The sequence below is a fragment of the Hipposideros armiger genome, unplaced genomic scaffold (assembly GCF_001890085.2).
Source record: "Hipposideros armiger isolate ML-2016 unplaced genomic scaffold, ASM189008v1 scaffold_435, whole genome shotgun sequence".
NCBI classification, from domain to species: Eukaryota; Metazoa; Chordata; class Mammalia; order Chiroptera; family Hipposideridae; genus Hipposideros; species Hipposideros armiger.
This window is the reverse complement of record NW_017731785.1, coordinates 830,076-850,670: the sequence shown is the minus strand read 5'-3', so window position 1 is coordinate 850,670 and position 20,595 is coordinate 830,076. Positions and strand designations below refer to the sequence as shown.

The 20,595-nt window shown below is 37.2% G+C and overlaps 1 protein-coding gene across 32 annotated transcripts in view; it reads right to left on the bottom strand.

Moving 5' to 3' along the window:
• Positions 1–20,595, bottom strand: part of NRXN1 (neurexin 1) — a 1,140,616-nt gene that overhangs the window by 567,530 nt on the left and 552,491 nt on the right. For all 32 annotated transcript variants that reach the window (XR_002126503.1, XM_019665155.1, XM_019665157.1 and 29 more), the window contains 3 exons: positions 7,993–8,115; positions 1,794–2,175; positions 125–315 (listed from right to left, as the gene is read on the bottom strand). Coding sequence is in view for 31 of the 32 variants with exons in the window: in XM_019665155.1 (XP_019520700.1) it covers positions 125–315; positions 1,794–2,175; positions 7,993–8,115 (696 nt within the window). In the remaining variant the exon portion in view is untranslated. The remainder of the gene's footprint in view (positions 1–124; positions 316–1,793; positions 2,176–7,992; positions 8,116–20,595) is intronic.

The window sequence follows — 20,595 nt, the reverse complement described above, 5'->3', positions numbered from 1 at the left end:
CTCTCTCTCTCTCTCTCTCTCTCTCTCTCTCTCTCTCTCTCTCTCTCTCTCCAAAACCAAAGGTTCACCAGGGGAGTAGAGACCATGTGAGTTCATGCCTGCTATTCCGACTCTGTGCACTTACTCTTGAGGTCCAAGTTCCTGGCTCCCGCGGTGATTTGTGTTGTGATTTTCGTGTCTATCTTTACAGTGTGGAGATTGCTGGTGTCCCTTGATATCATCACATTGTGCCACTGATTGTCATTGAGAGGTTTATTTGAGCTCCCTTTGATGAGGTTAGCACCATTTCCCAAATCAAACACGTAATGTAAGTACCTGGGGAAAAAGGAAATGTGGGAAAATGCCATTACTTTTTGAATTTTTGATGGAGTTAAACTAGATATTACAATGGATAATATTTTTTTTCAGGTGGCCCCCATCCTTGCTAGGAGTCATGAGAGCGAGTTTTCTAGAAGCTCAGCTAACAAGGTAAGAAACTGTGTCAGCAAAGAGAATTAGTCATTATCTTCACTATAGGATATAGTGAACATTATTATTATTATTATTATTATTATTTTAAATCATGGTAACTTTATGATTCTGGAAGGTAAATATCTTTCACTGCTCATTCCCTGTTCCCACCACTCCCTTCGTCCTTTGCTAACCACGCTGAACTGGCGAGTCTTCTCAGCTTCTTGAACATGCTTTCTCCTCCATCTTGAATGTTTGTTTCTGTATAGGAAATGTGCACTCATCCTTCAAGACTCAGATCAAATATCTACTCCCTGCCTCAAACATTTCCTAATGTCTCTAAAGACTCTCCTGAGCCTTTGCACATGATCATCTTAGGAAACTTTTCATAGTGCTTCTGTTCTGGTTATGTGTTCACCGATCTCCCCGAGGGTTGTGTGTTTGCTTATGTGCAGCCTGGGGTTGGTGGTATATGAGATACTCACAGGGTAGCAAGGAAAAAAATACAGGTCTGTACTGGGGGTGCAAAAAAAATTTATACAAGTGGAACTTTGGTCACGTTGCTCAAGCAGTAGTTCGCCATAATCAGAAGTGTCTGGACGCTGATGGTAACCACTCTGAGCACCTCTTGCAATCGCAGAAGTCAAACATGACTTGTATTCACCTTTTGTTATTGATATATATTGAGTATTACAATTTTAATAGTTTTCCTTTCTTAAAATGTGTCTACATTTTTTTGGCACCCTCTGTGTGCATATTTGTGCCTGGCGCATGATCTAGTCCACTGTAAATATGCAGTAATAGTCACTGAATGAATGAATACCCAAGTCAATTAAAATGCATCAAATTTTTATCATAGCTTCAAGGACATTTCACAGAAATCTTTCTAAATTCTTCAAGGAACTCTGAAAAAAAATAAGTTTCAGTTCAATGGGATTTTGTAGAATGAATAATATGATTACTTAAATTAGCTCTTTAACTTAGCACAAATTACCCTACAAGTCTGTAGAAATTCTTTTGTAGAATTATAGTGTGTAGAGTAAACCAGCCCACATCTGAAGTGTTAAGATTCATGGAGTGCCTAAGCCTAGCATAAATTAGAACTTGAAATTGTTTATATTTCATATATGGAAATGCAGGTGTAAAAGACCTTACTGAACCCCTATTAACTTGATAAGATACTTAAGTAATTTAAACAAATATGTTATTTGTACCCTTACTCCACCCATACTTACTCCTGCCCACTATTTTTCAAACTAACACATTTTGTTTAATGTATATTTTTGGAAATGGAGGTCAATTTTTTCAAAGTTTTATTTGTCATTGTACTGACATATACTCACCCTTTAACTAATTCAACCACAATAAAGTCATTTCCATCCCCGCTGTTATACAGAATTAGTCCATCTAGGGATGTGGTCTTAAACTGGAAAAAAAGATGCATAGATGTGTAGGCTTGCAATGTAGCTAAGGCAACATAGCTCGATTTGGTCTTGAAGGTGACGGGGTCTGCTATGATGTTCCTGAAGCCAAATCTGGCATTGAGCTCACAGTAATCTATGTCGCCATTTTTACACAAGTCGATGTATGCCATTCCATTAAATGTCAGGCTCTGAAGGTGTCCGATGAAGTTGGAGGGGACAGAAGACAGATACCGTCGCTCTGTGATGATGCCAGTCTCTATGTTATGAAACTCCAGCCTCGTGTGATCACCCGCCATTTGCCCTAAAAAGGAGGAGAATGTATTATTAGCTTCTGTAGCTGAAAGGCACTTCCAACTTTAGGCTTTCATAACAACATCACATTTTAAGATATAAGATGCCAATTACCTCCTGGATACTCGGTTCCAGATAGTAAAAACCCAGAATTGATGTTATGAGGCCAGATTATATAATACATTTTTTTTTAGGTCAGGTTTCAATCTCTGTCCAAAGTTTAGTCTTAAGAAAAGTCATCCTCATTAGCCAAAGTTACAGAGTTTTTAAAAAGTAGAAGAAAAAAAAAAAAGGAAGCATGTTATGGAGATAAAAAGGGAAAAGGGAAGGATAAGAGGGAGGGAGAGAGAACAAAAAAGGCAAAGGAAAAGGCAGGTAGGAAGAGAAGGAGGGAGGAAAGGAGGGAGGGAGAGAGGGAGGGAAGTAAAGAGGGAGGGATTAGGGGCAATCATTGTCTTAAATTATCCCAGTGGAATGTGACATTTCCCAGCTTCATGGTTAAGTGATGTTTTTCTTTATAAAGAATGTTCTTCAAAAAAAAAAAAGAAAGAAAGAAACACAAAATACAAACAAAAAAACTATATTTTCCTATCCCCAATAGAAGTAATGAAGAGCTGCTGACTATTACTCCAATAATGAACCATGAAAATGTGTTTGAAGTTAAGTAGGTACTTCACACCTTCCCTTCTCTGTGGGGACTAGTTCCCATAGTCTTTCCTAGAACTCATCCGCTTTAGAATTTCTGTTGATCACCTGTGGACCTACGCCATTTTCCTTGCACTTATGTTTTGGATCACTAAATTGAGTACAATGTACCGATTCAAGGCATGCCCAATTTTGAAAATACCAGTAAAATTAGCCCATATCACCACAAGTTAGAATCTTCTTTCAACACCCTAGTGTGAAACTTACTTGCAGATTTACTTAGCGAGTCCCTCTTCGGCTCAGCCCCCATCCCTCTTCATCCCTCCACATTTCTCTGTCAACCCCATTAAAACAGTCTAGTCCCATTTTACCTCCAGCGTGATATGTATACCTACCTGCAAGGTGGAAGATAAACTAAATAAAAAAAGATGTGAACTCATTTTTTAAAACACAACTTAAAGTACTTTATCATTGCTAGTGATTCACTCCCAGCATCTGGTCCCTGTCTAATTAAACTGTCATTCACTTTCTCCTGAAACTCCAAAAAGGTCATTTAAATTGTAATCAAGTTCTTCCAGGTGCTAGCCGCACTATTCACTTTGGCATAATTGGAAAATTGATCCAGCTTACCCTGTCTCATCATATCCATGGTATTAATGAAAATATTAATTAGTGTCATTCCCAGTGATCAGCCCCTGAGCAAATGCACGGACCTTCCCAGGTGTACTGAAGATTAAACAGCCACCTATGTGGGCCTCTTTCAACTAGTTTGGCAGATTTCCATTTCTTTAGTCAAGGCAGTAAAATATTAGATGGCATTTTAAAGAAATGTCTGTAAGTAAAATACACAAAACATACTTTTTGTTGTGCAAGAAAACCTGTCTACATACTTAATTGACTTTGATGCTTATAAGCTCCTTGGTGTAAAAAAAAACTCTCCCTTAATTATTTAACTCGACTTAATTTTCATACCTGTTTAAGTAGCCCTTGATCCTGGTAACAGCTGTACTGTCACTCAGGCCATGTTCTCTTTTTAGCCATTGGTTCGTTCCAATTCCCTCTGCAAACACTTTTTTGTTTTGTTTTGTTTTTTAACAACAAGAAAAATGCCAATCTATATAAGTGTCTCTCTTCCTTCCTCCTTCCCACTATGTCTGCTGTTTGTCTATCTGATGCAAAAATACAATTAAATCCTTAGCAATTCTGGTTTCTTGTATGACATCATTTCTTTCTCCTTCTTCAGTTCTTCTTGTTCAATGACCTCCATCCTACTCTGTGGGGAACTCCCTCTTCGGTAGCAAATAAAAAGAGCCTTTAGTAATTTTCAAATATAAATCTCTAGAGATGCCAGTAACACTGAATTAACAAGCCATATAGAATGAAAAAATATGAAAAGTTTAAAAATCACTTGGGCTTTTCTATATTCTTTGTATGGATTTTTATCTTTTCTATGATATTAAAATCTGAATCTTAACTCAGTGAACCCACCCCAATCCTGAAATTCTCATGTTTCTTCTTAAAAATTCCATTAATGAATGTACCAGTAGTAAAAAAAAACCCAAAAATATCCCGAAAAAAATATTTCTAATACTTGAAATTAAATATCACCCTAAATTTTCAAGTTCTTGGCAGCTCTGAAATAATGAAACACATTTTGTTTAGGAGGATTGAGAAATTCGGTGATAAAAATAGCATGTGATGTCTGTTTTCTCAAAGGAATAGAATATGGATGCAGAGCATAAATAATAAAAAGGTAGTAAAACAGTGGTGGAGAAACCATGGCCCAGTTACAAGGAAACTCATTATGACCCATGTTCAAGGGACCATTCTTTTTTTAATAAGCACATATAAATTGCATTGACAGTAATGACAGATGCGCTTGCTTGAGGTGGAGAATTAGCACCTAAAAGCCATTATCCACTGACTAAAAAAAAACACTGAGGCCTTTTAAAAACTCTTGTTTTCTTCAGAATTTATTCCAGTGTTTAATCCTCTATCAGTAAAATAGCTAGCTCTACTCTTGTATGCATATATTAATTAAGAAATTAATAAAGGACATTAAAGGAGAAATATTTTTTTTAAGGCTCCAACCTTTTAAAAATCCATCGTCTTTTCCAGATATTTAGCGGGAAAGGGTATTTGAAGTTAGCAAAATGCCTCTGCTCAAAGTGTCTGGGGTCTAGCAGATTGGCTATAATCCCCAATAAAAACAACCACCTGGGTGGTGTGTTTGCATAGAAATCTTAATATCTACATCAGATATGTTTTAATCAAAACAGAGAGCAAGGTCAGCTATTTTAGGTTAAGCCTTGATCATAGTTGGGTTAAATTTCCTCTGCAAAACAAAATAACCTGCCAGCCTTACATCAGCTTGTTAATTCACTTAACGTTACTGAGTGTGTGGTAATGTGTATGTGCCGGGTTATGCGTTAGGTCATCAAGAAATAGTGGTGAGAGAAGCAGACTTGGCTCCTGTTTTCACAAAACTCATAGCCTCTTGGGAGAAGGCAGACAAAAACAGAAGGAAATCATTAAATGCACGATGGCAAAATTCAGGAAAATGCTATGTATTTGGTGAACAGAGTGTTATGTTGGTCAATAGGAAGCGGGGGCCAATGCCTGAGCTGACACTTAACTTAAATTTGAAGGATTAAAAAGAGAAAGCCATATTAAGAATGGGAGAAGAGAAATGTGGAGGTGGAGTCCAAGAAGGGGAGACAGACAAACAAAGGCTCTCAGGGGAAAAAGAACCGGAGAGTGTGGCTAGAGAGCCATGAGTAAGTGAGGTTAGTGGCTGTCATGAGATGGGAAGGAGATCCTCAGATATCACAGCGCCACCTGATTATAATAGGAGCTAGCGGAGGGTTTCAGGCAGGCATAAGCCATGAGTCAGGGTGTGTGTGTGTGTGTGTGTGTGTGTGTGTGTGTGTGTGTGTGTGTGTGTGTGTGTGTGTGTGTGTGTGTGTGTNTGTGTGTCGGGGGTGGGGAGAGAATGTGTGCATGTATCTGTGTTTAATCTCTGATGTGGGTAGAATGGATTGGAGATGGTCTGAACTAGGGTGGTTGCAGCAGAAATGAGAAAAATGGACATGAGATAATTGCGCAGATATAATCTGCAGGATTTACTGATGATGTGCAGAATGATGGAAAGGGAGGACAGAATGGCCATGCCCTCCTTCTGGGCCTGAGTAACTGCATCTCTGGTGACTGCTGTTCATTGAAGGACAGACACACTAAGGATAAACACACACTCAAAGCACATGATTCCAGGTTTTTGACAGACTCACTGATGAGTTCAAACCCAAGGACCCCCCACACACACTTAGGGAGCCCAAATATTTTGTAGAATGCTTTCTTATCCAGGTCCTAGGAAATCTCTCTCCCTCTTGGGGTTTCTTTGCTGGTAACTGCTGTCCTCATCACCCCTGCTGAGGGGCAGACATTTCCAAGAACAGCCTGCGTATGTTCTGTCCTGTGTTCAGCAGTTACTTGACTTAACAGTATGTATAACTATAGCAAGATGCTGGGAATTGGGGGAGGGGGTGGGGAAGGAGGAATATTGGGGGAGAGTGCATACTTTAGATGACTCATCAATGTGGACTTGGCTTGTATTCCCATTCATCTTTAAACTCTGAGAAAGAGTGTGTTGGTTTCCACAATTGAAAAAAAAAATTCAACTCCTACAGAACAGAGAGCAGAATCTAATTCCTGCTCTAAAGCCACGGCAATTTTGAGAAAGAGTAAATGGCAGGCTAATTTACTGAAATGCTAGTTCATATTTTACCCTTCCTACAATTCTAAGAAGCTAGCCAAGTTCCTTGTAGCATTTTGCTCAGAAGCTTTTTCTTGGCAGATGCTGGAAGCTGCTGGAAAACAATGCCTTTTCTAATCTCTCGTAAAGGCCTGATATGAAAGTGTTCCAGATATGCAAGTGTTCCAGAAAAGGAAAGGAAGAGGAGAGTATGCTCATGAGGGCTACGAGAGACAATGAGATTACCACTGAGCAGGAGCGAGATGGGGTTGGTGGGATTTGGAGTACCGAGTACCAGCATCCTGTAGTGCGTGAGGCTCAGGGCTTCAGAGAGAATCGGTGAGGTAAGCATGAGGAGACTGCAACACAGCCTGTAGGCTGCCCCATTGAGAACAGAAGCGGCAGAGTTCTTGCAATTCAAAGAACAACCTTGCAAAACTGTCTTGTGGGTAAGAATGGGCCATGAGTCAAAAAGCAAACAATCCAACACACAAAAAACAAACCTAGGTTCTTTTCTCAGCTCTGGTAATAATGACATTTCAAAGAAACGTAAGTCACTTGACCTCTTGAACCTCAGTTTCCTTATCTATGAGGTTGGCGACACACTTAGGAACTGAAGAATGTTCTGCTGTGCTTTCGTATGTCCTTGTCTCTGGCAGCTATTTTTTCTCAATCTTTTGCACGTGACCTTAGACCTTCACTGCTCATTTCTATATTTTTTTGAGAAAACCCAAATTGTCCAAACAATGGATACTAATCTATAAAAATTACTCGTTTCTCTTCTTAGAACTGCCCTTGACCAAGACTAGCTGAACTTCAGCGCATGCTACTGACAAAGCTTTGCAAAAATCTGCCTTTCTTCCCCAAGTTCATACTGCTCCTTCAGAGTTCTCACGCTTGGCCATTGTGAATAAAGGCTTATGCTAAGCGCTCTCTGGTTGATTTTCTTCTTCGGAGAATAAGATGACATATCATAACAATGTTTCTCAATGTCAATCCATGGACCAGCTGCATGAAACTCCTCTAGAAAGATTTTAAGAAAAAAAAAAAAAGAATCATTGCACTCCTCCCAGACTTTCGGTGATAGATATCAGGCTAGGAATTGCCCCTTTTGAAGCTCTCCAAGTGATTCTGAAATAAAATCAAGTTGCACCCACATGGAGAAAGAAAAGAATTTTGGAAAGCCATACATTATTAAACAGAAAAGAACATGATATAAAAGTGTTGATAATTTGAGAGAGGAAAAACAAAAACAGAAAGCACTGTGCATGCTGCTTATTAAATGGAATCGTTTCTAGAAAATCTGTAATAAAAAAATGAACTGTTGTGTATTGGCTTCAAGTTGTGCACCTGTTTTTAAAGTCACCTGCAAGAAAAGGGAAAGTCTCAAGCTTCGGTGAAAGAAAATGCAATGGGGAGAATGGGGTTTACCTGTCATGGCCTGTTGGTCATCCACCGTTAACTTTAAGCTTTTTCCTCGCCGAACCACACGCACTGTGTGCCATTCGTTATCGTTGAGGTTATAGCCAGCAAAAAGGGTCTCGGGACCTTTGCCTGTAGAATATGCCAAACAGTCATTATGGACACTCAGAATCAGTGAAGCAAATGAACCTCACAGAGAGTAAGAGAAAGAGACAAAGAAACGGGGAAAGGGAGGGAGGAGGAGGAGGAGGAGGAGGAGAGAGAAGAGAGAAAGAAATGAGAAAGAGAGAGAGAGAGAGAGAGAGAGAGAGAGAGAGAGAGGACACTGACTGGTTGGATCAATTTTCAAGCCCATTAGAGTCATGGCAAGCAAGGAAAATGACAAGTTAACCAACTTGCTGGTGTGACACTTTAAAAAGAACCTTTAACATCACGCGTTTATGTGAGACAAGCGAATGAGCCCGTTGTCATAAATAGGCACAGTCAATGCAGCATCGGGAAGCCTCCCACAAGTTCACAGACTCTTTTCCCCTGAGGACTTCTCTGATTTTTGCAGTTATAACCTTCTTGCTAATGTAGTAGCTAACAGTTATGTAACCTGGGACCTAGGGGCTGAGATCTGACCATAGGTCATTAGCTAACCATTTTCGGTGTGGCAACTGGCTGGGTTAGACTCTGGCGAGGAGGCTGCTCTGGGCATACATACATACTGTGTGATGGCTGCTCTTACGCTTACACCTCCAGTGTCCAGCAAGTTCTTAAATCTATGAAATGTGGTGTCTGAAAACTACATCTGGTGGAATACACAGACCATGAGTGTGAAGTACTGACTCTTAGGAGGTAAAGAAAAAAGAAATCTTGGCCAATAAAGGGTCAAATATTGACTGGGAAGGAAAAAAAATATTAAGTAGCAGTAGATGATAGGGATTCCCAGGTAACCACCAAAAGAAGGAGGGTAAGAAGTGTGACTAACTAAGATAGTAACTGCTAGTAAAGCTATGGCAGTTACATTCTGTAGATTTCAATGGAATTTAAATTGGCTTAGAACAGATTATCTCAGAAAGTTGTTTTGTGGAAATTATTGAAATGACAAAGTTAGGCAAAGCTAATCCCTCTTTCACTTAAAAATAAAGCAAGGGAAAATAGCTTTTAATATAACTGGAACATTTTTATAGAAAAGTAAGCATTTCTACTAATCTGACATTATGATTCGCTGAGAAAAATAATGAAAAGCTTGAAAAGACACATTATTTGGTGATGGATTTCAGTACTGAAATTTACTGGTACATTAAAACAACGAAAGCCATGATATCATTGAGTTTCATGACTTTCAACTGATTCACGATCGAGGTTTGCGTCATAATGTCTTCAACTAAAAAATTCTACCAGCAAAACCAATCAATGACAAGGGGCATAGGAGGACATTTGAAAAGGCCAAGGAGAAGGAGACAGCAATGAAGAAAGAGGAAAAAAAATACACAAGGGAACCAAGTATAATAGAAGAAACCTCAGTAGTCAGTCCAACAGGAATAGTTTGCTTTCCGTATGGCGGACTATCCACCCAGGCCCCTCATTCCTCTCAGGATGTTACTGATGATACAAGTTCTGTCTTTCTGAGCTGGTCTTTCTCTGGAAGAGAAATGAACTTAAAATGAACCAAGGACATAATAAGCTAAACTTTGCTGGATGGACTGCCTCCTGTCTTTACACAGGACAATCAGTGATATTAGAAATCATCACTTTTTGTTTCTTTAGAGAAGCTAAATTCATCCAGATACATTAATAAAAACTAGTCTAGAAAGAATACTTTTAAGAGATGGATCACTAAATAACTAGAGGAAGCCTATTGGTCCAGCAACTGCAAAAATGCTTTGAGACCAAATGTTGAAAGCAAGCTCCAGGATCAAAGGGACTCTTTCTAGTTTCAATAGTGAAGAAAGAAGCATTTAATAACTGCAGAATCTTAGCTTCCTACTGGCAGCAAGGGTCATTATCGGTTTTGATCTTTGCAAAGAGAATATATCATTTTAAAACTATTTTTATAGGGGAGATCTTTTTCTTTTTTTTCCTTCTTAGAAATGTGCACTTTTGAAGCAGCTTCACTACCATTCTCTTAATTTTAAATGTGTTTTGTTAAGGAAAAAGAAGTGTAAGGGTGATATCATCATTATACCTATCCTGGGCTTGATCTTGCAGTAAAGGGAAAATGTTTAATCTATGAAACAACTTTTTCCATAACAACATGCACACAGTCCAATTAAAAATAACCCTTTGGTTCATAAAAGTCTCTGTGGGCCAACTTCAAGCTCCTTGCTTGCATTATTGAAAATGTGAAGAGATTGATTTTGGAAGACAAGGCTTTTTAAAATGCACTTAATATTCTCAGTTCAAAACGATGCTATCTGAGTAGCATGAAGTGTAATGGAGAGCGCCCTGGGCAGGGACTTAAGAACTGTGGTGCTGGTCCTTGACTTGCTACTGAAAATGGAGTTGGGGGTTGGGGAATGCTTATTATGGTCTAGAGCCTTTATCTAACTTATTTCAATCTTTGCATTATTATCATTTTACACACATGGAACTAAAGACCTAGGAAGCTAGAACTTTTTGTCCCAAGGTCACACAGCTAAAATGTGTTAGAAAAGCATTCCATCCTAGATCTGCGGTACTCGAAGCCTGTACCCTGTCCCCTGCATGAGCCTGCCTCCCAGCTAGGTGAACGTTGGCTAGCAACTCAACGTTTGGGCTTCCTCACATCTGACTGAAGGGGGTGGAAAAGGTGTTCCTTGTCATGACTTCCAGCTGCCTCTATGGAATGGCCACAATGTTGGGAAAGCTTCCATACCCTCTGCATAAGGCATGGTGGAAGAAAACCCTTAACAATACACTGTACCTAAGGATACGGAAATGACTGGTACTAAAGGCATGATGTAGAGGAAGGGACGTCAGTTTGGGGCTGGATCCAGCCATAGTCAGCAATTTGCTAAAAAAAATTCAGCTTTTGTAGTCTTCACACCCCCACTTATAAAGTGATGAGATGTTCTATCTGCTCTCTACAGTGCCTTTGAGGTCTCACATTCTCACATTTAACATACATGGAATTGGTAAAGAAAGATGCTTTAACTGTTGAAAGTTTGAGTTTAAGAGTCATGTGTCTACTTGGCTACAATTTAATGGAAAAAAATATAGTCACTCAAGCCATTAATAATCTGAATTCCTTTTGAGAGTTCTTCCTTTGAGGATAACAAAACACGTCTCATTGGTAGGAACATCTTTCCCCCAGCCTTAATGTGAGTGTCATGACCTGAATGTTCGTATGTTGAAGCCCTAAGCCCTAATGTGATGGTATTAGGGGGTGGGGCCTTTGACAGGTGATTAGGTTTCAGTGAGGTCATGAGGTGGAACTCCCATGATGGAATTAGTGCCCCTATAAGAAGAGGAAGAGACATCGAGGTCCTTTCTCTCCACCATGTGAGGACTGAAAAAGAAAGGAGCCATCTGCAAGCCATGAAGAAAGCCCTCAGCAAGAATCAAACCTGCCAGCGCCTTTATCTTGGACTTCTCAGCCTCTAGAATGATGAAAAATAACTGTCTGTGGTTTAAGACACCCAGTCCACGGTATTTTGTTATAGCAGCCCAAGCAGACTAAGAGAGTAAGCAATATTTTAAAGATTTATTTAAAAAGTTTGGAGCATTGTTTCTATTTGAAAGATAATCATTCCTTGTGTTTTGTAGGGAGTTACAATTTATATGTAATTTTATATTTGATTCCTACTATAACATATTACCTAACCCATAAAAATATTGTATTTTTTTCATTTCTTAGCTTAAAAAGCAGATTTAGAAAGGTTGTGTGTATTATCATAAGTCTCAGAGGCAGTAAAGAGTGAAATTCAGATTTATCTTGAGATCTTCCTTCTCCATTACAGGGTCCTTTCCATAGATCTCACAATGATCTGCAGATAGTAAATGAGGTATCATGTGGCGGGATGCCCACAGGTAATATTTAACAGACTGGATCAAAATTCAGCTCTATAAAGCTAATGCTATTTTAAGAAATTTTAGGACAAGAAAGGGCATGAGAGGTTTAGAAATTCACTCAGCTATCTACAAAGAACTTGAGCCCAAGTGATTAGATGATATTCCCAAGGTCACAACTATTTTAACTGTGGAGTACAGGTCTCCTCCAGACTGCCAGGCTACTGAACTTCCTTTAGATTATTCTGTCCATTATATTATGCTGAATGAAAGGACACCAAGATCCGAGTCTACAGTTTGGCCCATGACTGCTATTTGAACTGCATCAAAGGTGAAAACCAAGCAAGAATAAATAGTGCTTAATAAGAGTGTCTGTCTTTTCAAAAGTTTAAGCTATGGTATAACTGTTCTCTAGTCGGTGATATTAACTGGCTTTTCTGGTGACTCTGTAGCCAAAATTTACAAATTACAGAAGTAGGCACAATAAAAACTTCAGTTTTTCTCAGTCTAGTTCAAGTTTATTGTCCTTTTACAACTTACCCATTTCTGAGTTCCAGGTGACTCTAAGATTTTATTCCTAAGAAGGGTTGGAGATAATCCTTATAGGAGAGAGAAAGAGGTGCATGAGTGTATGTTCTGGAGGTGTGAGTATGGGGAGGTGTTAGCAGTTAGCCAAACAAATCCTTTGAAATATACTACTCTTAGAGATCTTTGGTTTAACCATTGAGAGATACACTTAAAAGATGACAGCTGTTGTTGGCCAGATTAATAGCCACAGTTGCTAATTGCTTTTCATCTCCTTTTTCACTATGGGGGGACATGTAGTAAAAATTGGATTTTGTTCCTATGTCTGTTATCAACTAATTGTGTCATCTTAAGTAAGCCATTTATCTTCCCAGGTCCTCATATATTTTACCTGTAAAACGAGGATGCTTGATAAGAGCATATACTTTCCTATAGCCAACATAAAAATCTGTCATCCTTGGAAGGACCAGAACTAACTGTTCTGTACTATTTTCCCACCTTGTGACTAGATGAAAGAATGCAATATTATAGTGAAGTTCTCTAAATGTATACATTTTCATTGTTGTCATTGCTATCATTGTTAATTTCATCATCTTTGTTCTGACATGGGTAGGCAAAGGGCAGAGAGAGCTTGAATGAGTAATTCTAGACCTAGAATTACTAAATTCAAATGAAGCCAGTAGGCACTATTAATATATTCTAGAAAATGTGTTTATTAATTTATATAGTCAAATTTTAAGGGGGAGAACTCTGTTTTGTCATCCTGGTATCGCTCACAGAATATAGCACCAAATAATCCATAAATTATCAGATAGGTGCAGGAAATAAACCATTCTGTGTACCAGGATATGTCCCTGCTTTATGGACAAGTTCACTTAGGGAACTAAATCACAGATGAGAAGGTTATATGGTGAGATAATGAAGTCATCTTTAAGGAACTCTTCCTTTTAGTTATGGTAAATTATTCTCTCCCCTGTTCAAAGAATCAGGTCAGGGCTCTGCTGTGTTGAATACTCTGACCCAGTATCTCTCTAAGATTCCCTTACTCAGAATAAATATAGTTGTGCAATGTGAAAATCACGAGTTAAACTGGGGCAGTGGTTTTATTATTATTTTGAAAGCAGTGGAATTTTTCCCTCCCTGTAATCTTGCATAAGGAATAAAAAAACACATAAAAGGGGTGTTGCCTCACTGTTAAAGAACATGCTAACTTTGCCCCGTAGCATCACCCAGAACCCCTGAAATCCACGGAAACCTCTAGAGGGCTCATTTCTCTCTTCAGAAAAATGGATGATTTTCTTTGTCAGAAAAACTCCTGCAAAGGTCTTCTTTTGCAAGTAACCCTTCGTTTTGAAAATTAGAGTTGATTTACAAAAAAAAAGAAGAAACAAAGATTTTGTAGTTTATGAATTTAAAAAAAAATTCACTTTACCAGAACATCATTTATTATGTATAACAAGGCCCAGAGGTATTCCAAACTATCATTTTTTTGTTTGTCTGCATTATTAGCCCTCTAGTCTGCATTTTCAACACACCCTTAATTACAAAGTCCAAATTCATGCTCTCTCCTGAAGATTTTGTAGGCTGTTTCCTCTTAGGTCATGTGAATTATGGAACGGATTGTCTTTCCTTATTTTGATCCATCAGGAAGCCAAGACTTAGGATGTGTACATAATTTTAGCAACTTGATTCTTCTTTAAAAATTTTTCTTTGGTATATCGACTTTCCTAACCAATTAATTATTTAAAATTATTTTGTTAATCACTTTAAATTCTATTTGAAAGTATTGGGGCATAAATCAATGAGAATTTATTTAATGAAGAAAAGAATAGCTTCCAAAGGATGTACAGATAATTGACATAACTGTCTCATTTTATAGATAGCTCCATGGAGATGTGTGTGTGTGTGTGCGCGTGCGTGCGTGTGTGTGTGTGTGTGTGTGTGTGTGTGTGTGTGTGTATGTGTGTGTGTATCTCCAACAATATTAAACAAGCTTTGACTGATTGCTTTCAGGTTTGTTTGAAGGTGTATTTTGAGTTTATTTTCATATTTTTTTGGAACCAGTTGTGTGTGTGTGTGTGTGTGTGTGTGTGTGTATTTGGAACCAAAATTATATATAACAATATGAACATAATACTAACTTTAGATCCTTGTTTAAAAATGTTCTATGAACTACTTATACTGTTTATTGAATGTGGGAAAAAATAGTAAAAAGCAAGAATCTATGAAGCAATGTTATCCAAGGTGTCTAGAAAACTAAACTGTCAGCTGTCTCTAGTGCTGAAAGATGGATGTGGTTTGAGAAAATCAAACCCATGCTAATTACATTTTGATTTTTAAAACACTTAAGACTGTGTGTCACAAAGTTGAAATTCATTACATACTCTTAACATAGCTTTCTCCCTCCAAGGGTATATTTTAAAGATGCTAAATGCATAAATGGACTATTTGTATTAAGTACCTTATTTTCTAGTAGAGTTCAAACCAGTTATTTCTGGACTTTCTTTTTGTTGCCTTAAACATCAAATGTAAGTGATTTCTATTTTATAACTCTATCTATAGTTATTTGAGTGGTTAATCTGCTTGCTCAAATAAACCACTAATTGAGCATGAAGATTTTGGGGGGTCCTTTTGCAAAGCCATAACCTAGCATACTTCATAGGTGGTCTCCAGGTAGAAATCCATTTAGTTTGCCTTCTACAAATGATCAATTATGTCCATTTTATTAAGAATAGGTTGTGTCTTTTCAAATACAGCTTTCTGGGCTAAATGTAAGCATCATGTATAAGTGGATCCTGAAGTTTCCAGGGTTATGCTATACTTAAAAATACAAAACAAAACAAAACAAAACAAAAAAACACCAAAAAAACCTAGCATTATCATATATATATATATATATATATATATATATAAATTAATTATATATATACATAACTGTTCATTACTTTTAGATCATTAAACTGCCTAAAGCACGCTGCAATTGAATTAAATTTACAGTGCCATAGAATCTTAGAATTCCGAAATTTTAAAATGGAACAGTCGTAGTATGTCTGTTGTTTGTTACATTTAACTACTCTTATTCATTCTGGGTTATGTGGCACCCATGCCCTATTAATTTAATTTAATGATTATTTTGTGCCAACCACTGATCTCAGCACTGGGAATGTCCCAGCTAAGATTCTCAAAGAGTTTACATTCGTAGAGATCAGGGGTCAAAACATTTTTTCTCTAATAGGCCAGACAGTAAGAAAGTTTGGCTTTGCAGGATGTGGTCACCACTACAATGACTCAAGCCCGCTACTGTAGTGTGTAAACGGCAATAGATTATGTGTGAACAGACTAGTGTGGCTTTGTTTCAATAAAACTGTTAAATAAGGTAGCCAGCCTATGCGCTGTAGTTTTCAGGCCCCTTTAGGATACATATGAATCGACAATTTAAATTTCCCTTTCTCATAAAATGTTACACGGAGCATAAAGAAATAATGGAAAAAATATTCAAGAGCTTAAAAGTCAGGAGACCTCAGTTTTACCCTCAATGTTGCCATTAAAGCTAGCATAACCTTAATTATGCTAACTTAGTCTAATTCTTTACCGCTCTTAGTTTTCTTATCAGTAAAACAACAACAGCAGCAACAAAAACTGAAAGCATTTTTAAAAGGTTTTCAATGGCCTAAACCAATTGCAAAATCCCTCCACTTCTAAAATCTAATCACCTTTCCTGGATCTGAATCACACCTTTATTAAAATGCATGATGTCTGTGTGTGTGTAAAATTAGGTTTGTCTGTATCAACTTTTCTGGGCCCTAACAAGTTTGATTTCACAGTTGATTTTGAGGACAATAGCCTCTGGGTAGGAGACAGGATGCCCTGGAAAGCTGGAAACAAACCTTATCATTGTGACAATAATAGGATGAGGGAAAAGCCAGGAGAAATAGCTGCAAAAGCCAACCCTGCTGCATGCCTGAGTCATGGCTCCCAGAGGCAGCATTTCCTACCTGTAAGTGACAAGGGGATGTACTGCTCAGGTGGTCATTATGACACCTTCAGCCTGCTCCTTGACTTGGCCACTAATTTCTCATTTTTAAACAATTACTTCAAAACATTATAGAACCGCTAGTTTTTCTTTGTTGTTGTTTTTTTTTGTTTTTTTTTAAAGAGACTAACTCCTCCTTAAATGATTCTTTCTCAATTTCTAGATAATGGGTGGGGAGCCAACTTCTTTTGTTTTTATTTCTCACCTGAATCAACAAGGTCATTTAATTACAAATTAAAATTAGATTCTTCTTTTTCTATTCCTAACATTACCAGGAGAAGGGCTAATAATTTGCGAGCCCCGTGTGAAATGAAATAAGGAATTTCAGGATAGTGACAGCAGAGCTTTCATTAAGCCAAGCCCAGGCCCTTCTAAGGTGCAAATTGCATGCTGTTGAAGCCAGCCCTGATTAGGAGTATAATTTTGTGCTTATTTATTTTTATAGTTTCCTTTCGTTAGCTCTGTATTCAAGAACGTGCAGGTAAGGCTAGAGGCAAAGTACCTCATTTATACATAGACGGGGGACAGTTGAGTCACCTTCCTTATACTGTCTGCACTTAGTAACAAGGCTTCTGGGGCATCAGAGAGGCTGTCTCAGCTGTCTTGATGGCCCGGCCTAGTGCCAGTCATGACCTGGGTTTAGTGACACACCGATCACCCTAACAACTTGGAAGCTGAACTACCTGGCGAGCCATGTGACTCCTACCTCTTCATCCATCATCCACTCTCTTCAATTAAGCTATGGATACATCCTTGAGAATTATTTCAAATGTCTTTATAAATAGCTATTCACCTTTTCTGTATAAGCAGAGACATTGATAGAGACCTAAGGACTGACAAACCTTTTTATAGTAAAAATTTTAGACATGCTCCTCCCCAATTAAAAAGTACTTTGAGCAAACCACGTAGTCAGACATTAAGCTTGGAGATGTTTGATTTTCAAACACGAAAACTTGCAACGTGAAAAAAGCGTTTGATAAACTTTAAAAATCCATTGAAGAAATGCTAATTATAGCCTAACAAATTACATTGTATTTGTTTTGGTTGGATTGTTATTTAAATCTTTCCTTTTTTTTTTTTTTAACTTTCTAAAATGTGTCTATCTTGGTCCACTGCACGTGTCCTGGACTCACAGACTGTCTGGGTTTTTATCCTAATTTCACAAGTTACTAGCCGTGTGACTTTGGGTAAACAAAGTTCTCAGTGTGTCAGTATTCTTACCGAATAATAAAAGAAGCTAATAATAGAAATATTTTACAATATAAATGTAATATTATGAATTTTAATCACTGAAAACAATGCCTGGTATATGGTAAGCCCTCAATAATAGTATGATAATAATAACTATTATTGTCAGCATTATATTGTCATCATGATCTTCCCCTCAATGAATTACAACTTCAGAGAAAATATCCTATGTCCTATAGTTTGGTGCCTATTTACTGAATGGATGTATTTGTTTATTTTGTTGGATATTTTTTAATGGCAGATGAAATATCTCTTGATAGTCAATTAATCCAAATAATTAATGAAAAGTAATTCCATTAACTTTTAATCCCTACAGTCACTAAGAAGTGTCAATAAATAGAAAAACTTCATCCCTTCATTTTTATATTTGGCAGGACAGACTCTGGTAAGTCATACAGTTGGAGAACTTGGGCAACTCACTCAGTTATCTGGATAATTATTTGGACAGCTTCTTTTTTGCTCCGTTCCTTGCAAATAATTTTAATGATGTGTCTAAGTTTAGGAGAGCAAAATGACCTAAGGTCAGCAGTCAGTAACTTCCAAATGCAAAGTTAATAGTTGGCTTAGGAAGTGGGGGATTCAAGACTTAATGAGCATTTAATTATATGAAAACATGGATCTTGCCTCCAAAAAGGTTTGACCTTGGAGAGCTGCTGGAAAGACCTCACAGAAACTCCTCTGCCATTTTCCTAACTCACACCAACCCTATTCTATTATCTACAAAATAAACTTCAGTATATGTAGCTACCTCACCTCCTGCTCTATAGCTGGCTAAATATCATCGCTGTAGGCAAATGAATAAATAGTGTTTTAAATATTTTACTAAGAAACATTTAGCCTCTAAAGCTTTGACATTGATTGTACCCATTTATGACAGACCAGGATAAATAACTCTGGTGTAAATAATTTTCAAAGTGAAAAACATACATTTTAAGAAAAGCAATTTACCTTTTAAGAATATAATTGTATTTACAACACAGTAAAAATAAACACAAATTATATAAACATATTGCTACAATAATGTTTTAAAATAGCTCTAAGTCTAATCTAGCTCGTCTGACAAGTTTAGGAAGAAGCATAATAAAATAAGCCTAATATAATGAAAGGAAAAAATTGGACTGTGACTTTATTTTAAGGAAAAAAAGGTTATTTCCAAGAAATGCTTATCACATAATAGGATAGCTTGCAGGTATAAAATGCAGTACTAAATAGTCAATGTGCTTTTAAGTAAACATTTATAATGCTTTATAATTGAGAATGTATTCAGCATTAGTGTAACATGAAAAAAAATGATATTGATTTATGTTGTTGCTTATTTAAATATGTCTTATGCAATATCTACATAGTGCCAAGTTATCTGAATGAAATAGAAGGAAGCAAGGAAAGAAAGAAAGAAAGAAAGAAAGAAAGGGAAAGAAAGAAAGAAAATACACAGGTACTAAAAATTTGTAAATTTACAAATAGTCTATCTGACATTCCATAAACAAAGCCATGGATTATAGTCACAAATGCAGATTATTTAATTAAATATATTATTCCTCATCTGAATATATTATTGTAATAGTTATAGAATTTCTTTTTATGAAAAGGCCAAGAAAAATGTATAAAAATATACATTTGCATAACTCAAGAAATCGTCATAATGCTTGAAAACCTATTTCTCAGTTTTTGTTGTAAACATTATGAAATCATTGTTTTTTTAAAGAAAACATTCTAAGGGATAATTGTCTTTAGAATTATTGAACTGTAGCATCTCATTTGTTCTGATCTTTTTTCTTTCCTTTCTCAGTGATTGCCCCAGAGAAAGCTAGGGACAAATAATACATGATAATTTATTCATACATCATGTAAAAATTAGAATAATTTTTTCCAAGTAATGAAGTCCTTCTTTATTTTGAATTTTAATATTGTAATAACAAATAATGCTAACTGAATTGTTTTCTTTTATCATCATTAGTTTATTTATCATGCTAACTATTAGTCATTAACCTAAGTGCTATGATTCTTTTTTGATGATTTACAGTAAAACCTTGGATTGCGAGTGACTTGGTTTGCAAGTGTTCCACAAGACGAGCAAACATTTCTATTAGGTTGGTGCAAAAGTAATAGCGGTTTGTGCCTTTACTCATAATGTCAAGAACCACTATTACTTTTGCGACAACCTAATAATAGATTTTAAATTGGTAAACAAGCGATGTCTTGCAACACGAGTAGTTTGTTTCCAGAACGAATTATGCTCGCAAACCGAGCTATTACTGTATTTTAGTAATTGGAAAAATATTGAGGTTGCTTCTTTGTTTGGAGTTGTCTTTGGATCAAAGTCTCCTGAAATGAATAGCTTGCCTTATACAGGAAGTATTCTAAAAAGGTGCTTGCCCAGCTATAGCAGAGGCTGTTATCAATTTCGCCTTGTGCCAAAGTAACCTGGTTAATCTGAGGAGATGGTGTTTGGAGCGCCCTTGGAGCTAGCTGACCCACTGGTACAAGTAATAAGTTATGTCTGTGTGCTTGTTCCTTCCGCCTTGATCTTCTTATGGCAAGAATACATTACGTAGGCTTCCTGTTAGTGGCCTACAGTCAGTGATGATAACTTACACCAACACATCTAGAAGCATCTTCTCATTTATGGTTATTCCAATGTGTTGTATCTCTCAAGATCTTGCTCATATGTTTCCAATCAGTTCTCATTTGGCTGCTCTGAGATCACGGATGAATCATGATAGAACATACTTTTATACGTACATGATGCTTCCTCCCTATTTTATCTTGATTCACCTGGCTCACTGACCTGGACCTACTTTATATCGTTTGGGCATAAAATCTGAGGTAAA